Source organism: Rhinichthys klamathensis, unplaced genomic scaffold (genome assembly GCF_029890125.1).
Source record: "Rhinichthys klamathensis goyatoka isolate OS25496 unplaced genomic scaffold, OSU_Roscu_1.1 h1tg000054l_1, whole genome shotgun sequence".
In the NCBI taxonomy this organism is placed as follows: Eukaryota; Metazoa; Chordata; class Actinopteri; order Cypriniformes; family Leuciscidae; genus Rhinichthys; species Rhinichthys klamathensis.
The window spans coordinates 2,822,326-2,834,623 of NW_026606599.1; the positions used below are offsets into that span (position 1 = coordinate 2,822,326).

General features: G+C 40.1%; 1 protein-coding gene across 1 annotated transcript in view; it reads left to right on the forward strand.

The window, feature by feature from the left end:
* LOC130083238 (leukocyte immunoglobulin-like receptor subfamily B member 1) overlaps positions 1-12,297 on the forward strand; it is a 37,702-nt gene extending 25,405 nt beyond the window's left edge. The window contains exons 3-4 of the mRNA XM_056248294.1: positions 1,394-1,660; positions 12,002-12,297. Coding sequence (XP_056104269.1) covers positions 1,394-1,660; positions 12,002-12,297 — 563 coding nt within the window. The remainder of the gene's footprint in view (positions 1-1,393; positions 1,661-12,001) is intronic.
* Position 12,298: the final 1 nt, after the last annotated feature.

A 12,298-nucleotide genomic window follows, 5' to 3' on the forward strand; every position in this document is an offset into this window, starting at 1 on the left:
AGCCTTTTTCAGTGCATTAGGTGAGGTAAACTGATAATATTAGTGATTCTCATTTCTTTATCAAAACACTTAAACTGGTACCGTTTTGGAGAGAAATTGGCTCTTTTTAATCTCTCTATTTTAACCCATGGTGTGTGATCCTGAACTCTTGTACGATTTTCTAAAGGTTTTTGAATTATTTGCACTGTTATGAACATTGATATTTTATGTGCAACAATAGCATGCTCAGGCTCAGTGGCCTTAGAACAAATTTTAAATCTATTTTTTAAACAATATGATTTAAATGGTGATGAGTACTGAGAATAACTCGTTCATCTTCTCATCTCTTAGTCTTTCCGTGTTGTTTTGATGCATTTAAAAAAAGAAGGAAGATAGATATTCTTCAATCTTTCAGACAAACAACAAAAGATAATGTGAATCACAGTGTGTACAATGTTTTCAAAAACATTTAAAGTCCCTGTAAAGTCAAAATTAAGTATGTGTTTTGAGTTTGTCACACCACAGAAAAATTTGTTATTAGTCACCCAGCCAAATTTGAATGATAAAAAAAGTCAGCAAGTACATAAAATAAGCTATCAAAATCTTGAAAAAATGAGCAGTAATCTCTGCTCTCAAACGCTGGGGGCGTGTCCACTGGCTGCGCTGAAACCACGCCCACTCGCGGGAAAGCTGCCGTCGACTCGCCACACTCAACTCTACAGCCGGAATGGATGCTCGCACGGTGGGCACGCACTGCCGATGACACCAGTTGTAGGCGCGACGGGAGTCGGTTCGGCCCCATTCACCAGTAACAGCGGATTATCAGTGAATCCCAGACAGTTATCTCCGACGAAAGTTTATAAAACTATCCCGTGTAAAATGATCACTTACAGAGGCGGGTTTTGGCGGTGATCCTCAGCTCTCCATCAAGGTTTGGCTCTTCACAAAATTAATCCACGTCTTCTTGATGTAATCGTTTTTCGGAAATTTAAACAAGGACACCGATCTGTTTTGTACGTGATCCGGTGATCGCATCCAGGTAGTACGCATTTCCGTGACGAAGGCATAGCTAGTAGCTAGCAATATTCAGCCTGTCTACTGTCAGTTGGAGGGGCGTGATTACGGATGTTAAGCAGACACCCAAACCGTCAAACCTAGTCATCAGGGAAGGTCCTCCAATGCAGAGGGGAGGGGAAATTTCAGACTTTGATTAAAGATTACGAAGCCAAAAAATGTTTTTGTGTGGATTGACATGGATGAATTGTTCACCACAAAACGATCAATTTAGGCAAACAAAGTAAGTATGGTCAATTTTGAATTCATGGGGACTTTAAGTGTTTTTCTCCTGATGAAGTTTTGAGTTCATGAAGTAATCTTGATACTGCAATGCTTTTCAATGTTCTATGTTCCTCAGTGAAACCTGTAATGACGGTGAAGCCAGATCAGCGTGTGTTCATAGGAGAGACAGTCACTTTCACATGTGACATACAGAGAGGAAACATTCAGAGATACATCTGGTTTAAAGATGGAGACACTGACTATCCATATACAACAACAACAGCAACAGCATTTTACAGTTTCCCAGCTGATTATGTGTCTCTCAGTGGTGAATACAGTTGTAGAGGAGAGGGACCATACTCACAGACAGACTTCAGTGATGCTGTTACACTGACTGTATCAGGTGAGTCTTCATATTCACATCTGTTTAATGGCCATTTACATTTCAACACTTATTATAATCTTCAGACACATTGTGTGTGTGTGTGTGTTTTGGTTTATTATAAAATCACGTAAATTGTGGATTTCCAGTGTTATGGGCGTCCATCTTTAATGTTTACTTTAGTCACTGTCACTATGGTTACAGGTTATATTCAGGTTTATCATGACAATAGAAAAGGACTTGAGCGATTGAGTTCAGTACTGATGAGTTTTGTGTTGAAGTCATAGAGAATGACGTGATTTACAGATTATTAGTGTTGTAGTCAAAACCACAAACTGAGACCAAGACCAGAGTGTTTTCCCAGATAACACATTCTCCCAAACATTCTGTTTTAATGATAGAAATGTTAAAATGTCCAGTTTTCCTAGTGAGTTATACATCACTGCATGCATTATGCATTACCCCTCATCATGGGCGGCGCTAGGGAGGGGCTAGCAGGTGCTTCAGCACCCCCAAGAAAGACCAAAGCACCCCCTAAAATAATGTCTGGAATCAATTATATTCAAATATATGTTATTTCGAGATATTAAGTTATTTCAATATAATATCTCGGTATTTCGACATAATAACGGCAAATTTCTGTCCTGCCAAAGCCTTTTTTGATCGGTGAGTGATGTAGAATAGAATGACTGCTGCTGCGCTTGACAGGGCGCATCACGAGCAGAGAGAGAGAGAGCCCCGGCAGCGCGCGCGCGCACTCTCACGTCTTCAAACACTTCTCGCGCATATTAATCTAAATCAATTGACACGATAGTAAAAGGTCGGAAGACCGCAGTTTCACGTGTAGCATTTGGAGATTTGTTCTCCTGAATTACCGCGGTGTGTGAATTGTGCTAAAAAAAAAACACGTTGCCTTGCTTATCGTCTCTAAAAAGCGTTCCGCCCATTCAGCTGACCTAAACTCCAGTGATTAAATGTTTTCTGTATTGACGCAAATCTTGTGCGATGTCCTAAACTCCCGAGATAATCACAAGCGTGCCGTAGACGTCCACTAATGACACGTCCGATACGCAAACGAATGGCTCATTTTAACCATTCACTTTAATGAATAGTTAAAACAACTGACATGTCCAACACTGAACTCACGAGACCTCTGAATCGGTGTATAAAAAATCGGTAACACTTAATTAGATTAGTTAACATTTACTATTATGCACTTCAGCATTGTTAATGTTAATTGTTTCAATATTTAGAGAGTCAGGCCCACTATGTGTGTGTTGTAGCCATTAAATAAGCGCATTTAATTTCATTTTTGTTAAAATATTATAATGTTTTTTTGTTGTTTTTTACATCTATGCTGATTATGAAAATTGAACAGCATGAGTAAGATGCGCGATAAATTGGAAGATATGATGGGTCAGACATGATTTTGACCACTAAATTTACATTTACACATTTACATTTAGTCATTTATTTTAGCAGACGCTTTTATCCAAAGCGACTCAACTGAGGACTAAATCAAGCGAGTCATCGTGAAAAGGCAAAAACAACGCAAGAAGTGCTCAAAATACCAAGTTCGGACATTGCTCGGAGTAGCATAAGCCAGACAAGAGGATTTAAAGGAAAAAGTGTTTTTATTTTATTTTTTTATGTTAAGTATAAATTAAGTTTTTTTTTTGTAGAAAGCCTTTTTTAAAGTGAATTTCGTTTTGTATAAATTGTATCTTAATTTTAATCAATTTTTCATCAACCAATTGACTGGGTATAATAGCCTAAATAAGAAGCACATATAGCAGACAATATGATAAAGATAAGGAGGCGCGGGCGCGATTGCATTGCACGTGAACTGGAGCACATCTCATCATAAATTTTGCTCATTTAAATAATAGTGTGTGTGTGTATATATATATATATATATATATATATATATATAGGCTAATTGCGCAGCTCCCCCTGTCAATGATCTAGCACCCCCTCAGCACCTGCGTTAAAAATTATCTGGCGCCGCCCCTGCCCCTCATTAACCCCTCATTTACACTGCACACATCTGCGGCGCATTACGGCTGCGACACGGTTTTATTCCGTCCTTCACACAGTGCCAACTCACACCAGGAGCATTTCAGACGCGAAGCGACTGGATGCGCGAGACCACGTGATTTGCCTGTCCGGCGTGGTTTTTCTTGATTTTTGTGTGTCTACCTACAGCCTATGGATTTTACCAAGGATATATTGGTGTGCAATACAATTGGGATTCTGCACACGGTGTTTATTATGAAATTGACAGTGTTTTTTTACTTTTATTTTGTATTTACGGTGCGGCTTGGACGCGGCGTCCGTCAAAAATAGACTAGGCGCCTATATTTAGCGAAGCGGCGCGGAGAGCAGCTTTTGGGAAGCTTCTGAAACGCGCCGCTTCGCGGCCGGTGTAAACACACGCATTGACTAGAATGGCCGCGATCAGCTCCGGTAGCCGTGTCGCAGCCGTAATGCGCCGCAGACGTGTGCAGTGTAAATGAGGGGTTATGAGCACATTGAAGCTCCAACAGCTACAATAATCTGTTGTATTCTTCTATGCATACTGGACAGTAGGTGGCGGTAGAGGTTCGTGATCTGTGAATATTGAGAATAGGGGAATAAGAGAAGTGAAGCGTTGCATGAGCTGCGATCTGTGCTGTACTATTTTGCTACTGATACTGTTCATTAAAGAATTCCTTATTTAAGAATTTCCTTCATTCTTTCTTACTAAGGATATAACATAATATTTTGCTGATAATTTCAGCCTCATGTGTGTGATATATTTTTAGAAGTGTTTTACTAGTAAGATTGAGACAAGTCTGAAAGTCTCGATTAATTTAAGCATTCAAAATACACCTTTCCACCATTTTTTCTTTTATTTATCTGCATACAGTATTGTGATTTGCTTAGTCCTTTTTGCTAATATTTAACATCTAGAACCAGTAACAGTAAAGTGACAGAGACTAGAAAGCAGGTTTAACTTACCGTCCCACAAACCCTGAACTCTAACCCTTTCTTACTCGTGGTTATGGGCTCCAGAAAGGCCGCTGTGAGTAAGTTCAGTCACTCAGAGCTCATGGTGAACAACACAAACACATTCTCAATCTCAACAGATCCTCAAATCCTGGAGTCTCCGGCTGTGTCTCATGTCGAAGGCTGAATCCTCCGGAGGTCACATTGATCTGCCACAAACGTCATGAGGCTCTTCATCTCAGTTAACTGACCATTACATTCCCATGAAGAAACTAAAACAATTTACACTTCACTAGGAATAACGCTCAGTTTTATAATGGTGACTGTCCTGAAATAAGACGTTCTTTATGACGTATGTTGTATCGTAGATACCGAGGAAAAACTCAGAGACAACGGTAACTTCAGGATGGTCTCGTTTTATTAGGACTCATCTCTGTAGCTAGCAATACACACACAAGTTCCCCACACTGCGCGTTCTTCTCTGCTTTTAACAGTGCAACAGCCCACAAACACAATGCGCCATCGCCCCCTACTGGACAAACCCAATACCACCCTTAACATACAACATTTCCCCTCCACTTAACTCGGAGGCAATCCTTCCCCAAAACACATATTCTAGGACATTTTTACAGTGATTTTTTTTTTTTTTTTTTACATCACACAATTCATATCATTCATAATTCAATAGGTTCTTCTTGATGAAGAACTATTTCTTATGTCACAAAGTCTTTAAAATATGCTGGTGGTTTCCTCTCTCTTACTGAACGTCGTAGACATCCAGAGGATGCACTCTCAAGGGATGCACTTTGAGTCAATTCAGGCATTCTTTGAGCACTGGGTGAATCTGGCAATTGATTTCTTTGACATCCAGATTTCAAACTCTCAGGCTCCCAGTTATCTGAAGATTCAAGTGTTGTCGACGTACTGAGTGATTCAGGCATTTTAACATCAGCATCCATTGACACCACATCAGAATCATAAGGTTCTCCCAAGGCCGCTTGAAAGTCTTTAGTCAGGATCTCTTTTTGTTGTCGCCTGAATAATTGATCCACATGACGTCGCACTATTTGGGCACTTCCTATTGCCACTTTATAGGATACAGGTCCTGTGATTTCCTGAATTACTCCCTGCACCCATTTTGGTCCATACCCAAAGTTCCTAGTGTACACCGCATCTCCTACTTCAAAACAGCGAGATTTTGCATGTTGGTCATGTTGGTCATGTTGCTCTTTTTGAACTTGTTGTTTCAATTCAATTTTGCTGGTGAAGTCAGGGTGCATTCTGTCTAGGGTGCATCGCAATTTCCTCCCCATCATCATTTCTGCAGGTGACAATCCCGTTGTAGACTGGGGTGTAATACGATAGCTAAACAATGCTCTATGCAACTTGGTCTCCATAGTGTTCCCAGAACTTTTTTTCATAAGGTCCTTAAAAGTGTGGACTGCCCGCTCAGCAAGACCATTAGATGATGGATGATACGGGGCAGAAGTAACATGCGTTATGCCATTTCTAGACATAAATTCTTTGCTCACTTCACTTACAAAACACTGAGCGTTATCCGACACCATCATTTCAGGAATGCCATGGGTACTGAAACTCTTTCTGAGGCACTCAAGAGTATTCGCTGTTGTTGCTGAATTTACGGGATATGCCTCAATCCACTTAGAATGGGCATCAACTAAGATTAAAAACATCTTTCCCAGGAATGGACCAGCATAGTCCATATGAACTCTTCTCCATGGCTGTCGTGGCCACTCCCACGGATGAAGTGGTGCACCCACAGGGGCTTTTCGATGTTCTTGACACACAGTACAATCGTTTACTCGGGCCTCAATGTCAACATCTAAATTTGGCCACCACAGGTAACTCCTTGCCAGGCCTTTCATCCTTGACATACCTGGGTGAGACTGGTGTAGCTGTTCCAGCAACCCCGAACGTCCTTGCTCTGGAATGATGATGCGGGCTCCCCACAGCACACACCCGTCTTGAACACTGAGCTCTTGTTGTCTCTGTTTATAAGGTGCAAATTCATTTGTATTACTGTGATCAGGCCAACCTTTAAGTACATACTCACGCACTCTAGAGAGGACAGGATCTTGAGTTGTCCAGTGCTTGATTTGCGCTGATGTCGTCAAAGGACTTACAACGCTGTCCAACATCAAAACATAATCCTCCTTCGATTCTTTCTCTGGAATCTCTAGAACAGGAAGACGACTGAGGGCATCTGCATTTCCATTGTCCTTGTCCATTGTGCTCTATAAGAAATGACATACTCATATGCCCCCAACATCACTGCCCATCTCATAATTCTTTGAGAGACCATCTGCGGCACAGCTTTCAGTTCATTCAGTAAACTTAATAAAGGTTTATGGTCTGTACAGATCACAAATTTACGGCCATACAGATATTTATGGAATTTCTATACCCCGAACACTCCAGCTAAACCCTCCTTCTCCAGCTGTGAGTAGTTTTTTTCTGCTACTGTAAGTGTTCGTGATACAAACCCAATGGGTCTCTCCGTTCCATCTGCCATACGATGTGCCAACACGGCTCCCACACCGTACGCTGAGGCATCACAAGAAAGCACTAATTGTTTTTTCTCATCATAGTGGATTAACACACGGTTAGACTGCAGTAACTCTTTGGATTTTTTAAAAACTTCCTCTTCTTCCTCTTTCCAACACCAGGGGACATCCTTCTTTAAAAGCCTGTGCAATGGAGCAAGCAGTGTTGAGAGGTTTGGCAGAAACCTGTTATAGAAATTCAACAATCCCAAATATGCTTTCAGCTCTGTTACTGACGTCGGTCTTGGTGCATCTTGAACTGCTTGGACTTTTTCAGGAACTGGATGAATACCAGTGGCATCCACTTTGTGTCCCAGGAAAATGACTTCCTTTTCCAAGAATTTACACTTTCCCCTTTTCAACCTCAAACCATACTCCTCCAAACGCTGCAACACTTGATCTAGTGTCCTCAAATGCTCCTGATCATCTCGTCCTGTCAGCAAGATGTCGTCCAGATATACAGTGACCTTTGGAATATCCTTCAGGACCCCTTCCATGGTCCTCTGGAAGATTACTGGACTGGAACTAACGCCAAAAGGTAATCTGGTGTACGTGAACAATCCTTTGTGGGTATTCACAGTCACATACGGCCTGGACGTCTCATCTAACACAATCTGTTGATATGCATGACTCATATCTAACTTGCTGTACTTTTTACCTCCAGCTAAAACTGCAAACATGTCCTCCATTCGAGGAATAGGATACTGCTCCAGTGATGACTCTCTGTTAATGGTTACTCTGTAGTCTCCACAAAGCCTTACTGACCCATCTGGTTTTAAAACAGGCACAACAGGTGCTGCCCACTCTGAGAATTTCACAGGCTCTATAACATGGTCTTTAATCAGGCGATCAAGTTCGGCTTCAACTTTCTCTCTCATAGCAAAAGGCAGTGACCTTGATTTAAAAAAATGAGGCTTTGAATCCCTTGGTACATGAATCTTAGCAGTGGCTCCTTTTAATGTTCCAAGTTCGTCTTTGAAAACGGTTTCATGTTTCCTTAAGATGTCTTGCAACAACTCTGAGGTGTCTGTAATTTTACTCACTCTTTCCCAGCTGAGTTCCAGGTCTATAAGCCATGATCGTCCTAATAAATTAGGCCCAGCTCCTGCCACCACTACTGCTGTGAGTTCTTTGATAAGCCCTTTGTGGTTGACTTTAACCTTGGTGGTACCTAGAACGTGCACTGGCTGTCCTGTGTATGTTTTTAGACTGAGAGAGCTTGTTTTGAGTTCAGCCCAGTTCTTTTTAGCTTCCATTTTTCCATACTCCATCTGTGATAAGACAGTCACACTTAGGGATGGGACGATTACCGGTTTCACGATAAACCACGATAAAATGTCCTGGCGGTTAGTATTATCGTTTAAAATTTAATTATCATAAAAACCGTGTTTGATTATCGTGATTTTGAAAACTCGCGGTAAATCCTGTCCAGCCAGAATCAGTCTGACGCAGGCGCGAGCACTCAGCAGGCGCGCAGATGCAATGTTGTTTTTTTGCGCGAGAAGACATGGCGGAAGTCAGTGACAGCGCACGGGAGATTTTTCAGCCATCCAAGAGGACAAAATCGGAGGTATGGTCGTATTTTGGCTATTACAAGAGTCCCGAGGGCAATTTAATCGAGGATGGGCATCCTGTCTGCAAATCTTGCAAGAGGAAAGTCGCTGCAAAAGGGGGAAACACGTCAAATCTGCTAAGTCATCTAACGTTACGTGACAACCACCCACTGAGTTAATTTTTACCTTAATACCACAACTAACTTGGGCAAATAATTAGACAAATTTATTGGAGATGAATTATTTCATTATCTCACTTGTAATTATTGCAAAGCTTCCGCGAAGAGAAAAGTTTTACAGCAAGTGGATTTGAGCCAAGACGAACGAACATATTCAAACTATTAAGGGTGACATTTAAGGGATAATGTATTGTATTCATTCATAGTAAACTTATTACAGTTTTATTTTTTTTATTTTTTACCACAGAAATAATTTAAGGGACATGAAATATTGAACTGTGATTAACTTAATGTTTTTAAATCTTGCCGGTTTATAAATCCATTATACAAGTTACAGTGTCCAAATCAATCGTAAAGTAAATGTGATCACTACAACAATATTGTAGTAGTATTAATACTAAATTACTCTGATTTAATTTTCAAAACAGTCAAAACTGAGACGCAAGACATACACATTTGAATGAAACCAGAGATCGCGTCCACGGTGATCCGAGACATGGATGTGCGCTGTGTAGTGCGTTGCTATTTACAACAGTCATTATAAGTATTCCAGTAGTTTAGTCACCCTGACCCAACCAACATATGTTGTTCATTTAAAGTGTGTGTGCGTGCGTGCGCGTGTGTGTGAGTGAGAGAGAGAGAGAGAGAGAGAGAGAGAGAGAGAGAGAGAGAGAGAGAGAGAGAGAGAGAGAGAGAGAGAGAGAGAGAGAGAGAGTTTATTATTTATTAATAATAATAATATTCAGTCATAATAACTTACACACATCCATAAGTGTTATTATCATTATTAATGATAGGGTTTAATGACGGGTTCATTAAAATCTGCACTAGGAAAACTTATACCTCACTCTCAGGGCTCCATGTTAATGTTAATATAATGTTTATGCTTAAAAAAGTGCATAGCTGCTAGCATGCTAATTGTATTTTTTTTGTTTGTTGATTTTCAAATGTTTTCAGGGTGAGCATCAGTTCTTTTTGAACATTTCCATCTCATTTTAACAAAACCGTGATAATATTGATAATCGTGATAACTTTGGTCACTATAATCGTGATATGAAATTTTCATACCGTCCCATCCCTAGTCACACTACATCCAGTGTCAATCTCAAACTTCACAGGGCATTCATTTACAATCAGTGTCTGTGTAATAGGGGGTACATGGGGCTGTGGGGTGTCTAAACTATACATGGTGAACACTTCTTCAGATGGATCTTCCTCCTCTTCTTGAAGATAATTTGCCCTCTTTGATTGATTTCCTCTCCCCCATTTCCAAAATTTCCTGTCTTTATTAACACCAGTTTCTTGTGGTTTCATTCTACATACTCTTTTCACATGTCCAATTTTACCACAATTATAACACTTTTCGTTGGCAAATCTACAGTCTTTTGGTCCATGGTTACTTCCACCACATCGATAACACATTCCTGTAACACTCGCTCTACTTTTTTCTCCTGTGTCCATTTTGAAAACAGTGGTACCCATTCGATTTCCTGTATCTTTATGCAAATCAGCCATATCCTTATAAGCAGCTTCAATAGCCTGAGCTTTCCTTAGAGCAGTCTCAAACGTCAGTCCATCCTCAGCCAGTAATCTCCGTTGTATGCTGTCATCATTAACACCACACACTAATCTGTCTCTCAGCATAACTGTAAGCGTGTCTCCAAAATTACAATCTTGTGCCAGCTTCCTCAATTCGGCCACATATTCTACTATGCTTTCGTCAAATCGTCTGTTACGTGAATTAAACTTCCACCTTTGAACTATTTCACTAGGCTTCGGATTAAAGTGATTTTTCAGCAAACTCACCAGATCCTCATAACTTTTTGATCCCGGTCTCTCAGGACTCAGTAAATTCCTCATTAGTGTGTACGTCTGAGCTCCCACACAGCTCAACAATATGGCTCGTTTTTTCTCTGGTTCTTCAACATCATTTGCCACGAAAAAATGATTCAATATTTCACAATACTCCTCCCATGATTGTGACTTATTATCAAATGGTGTCACGGATCCCAACATGCCAGCCATAGTTCAATTCAGTTCAGTCAGTACTTTAGGTGATAGCTATCAACTTTCATCAGCTCACCCCGTTGGCGTCCTGCTTTTTTTTATATTCCCTCAGGAAACAGCTGCTCCAAAGTTCTGACTTTCATCCTCGTCGCCATATGTTGTATCGTAGATACCGAGGAAAAACTCAGAGACAACGGTAACTTCAGGATGGTCTCGTTTTATTAGGACTCATCTCTGTAGCTAGCAATACACACACAAGTTCCCCACACTGCGCGTTCTTCTCTGCTTTTAACAGTGCAACAGCCCACAAACACAATGCGCCATCGCCCCCTACTGGACAAACCCAATACCACCCTTAACATACAACAACGTATGTGGCCGATAAATGTGACGTCAAGAGGATGAAGCTTCGAAATGAGACGCAGATCCATGAAAACACACACTAAGAAGCAACGTCGCCTACTGGCCGGTTGTGCAATCATTATTATTTAAATAATTGTTCAACTTTAATCCGTTTTTTTTTGTGTGTTTTTTTACAAATTAAACTATTGAGAAGAATATTACTGTGAACAAGAATTATATTGTTTTTGATGTTTCCAAATAAAATAAAAATATTGATTGAACTAAAAACAGTATGTGCTTGCAAACATAATATGGCTGAATAAGTTTATTATTTTATATTTAGCCTTTTTGCTTCAGCATTTGTTGTAGGATGATATTTATCATATTTTATTTTTAATTTTAAAAAGTTGAGGTTATCCGCTTAACCGTAAACTTACCCGTGTCTGTCACATAACCTGTATAACTATAAACTATAACTAATATTCCCTGAACTTACCAGAGACTTTAACATTATTCTTTGAAAGCTCTGGAATTTTCTTCCAAAAAACTATAATTTTGTAATTATGTTTGGTGTCACTAGTGGGAGCAGAAAAGACAAACACTATTTTAAATCAAAACAAATGACATTTACTGTATACAAAAAAATATGATAAAAACAGAAGACTATTGAAAAAATATGAGCAATAACTCTATAAATGAGCTCAACACTGCATCACTGTTCACTTACAGATAAACCGACTCTGACTGTAAAGCCCCAGAGTTCAGTGTTCACTGGAGACACAGTTACTCTCAGCTGTGACGTGGGAAGATCAACTGGATGGACGTTTCTCTGGAGGAAAGACTCAAACCGTGAATCCAGTAATTATGCAGGAACTAAAACTATCAGTTCTGTGACAGTCTCTGATGGAGGAAGATACTGGTGTAGAGCACAGCGAGGAAACTACTACTACACACATACACAATACTATACAGACTACAGTAATGTTGAGATAACAGTGAGAGGTAAGTGCTATTTTACTTTGTAGT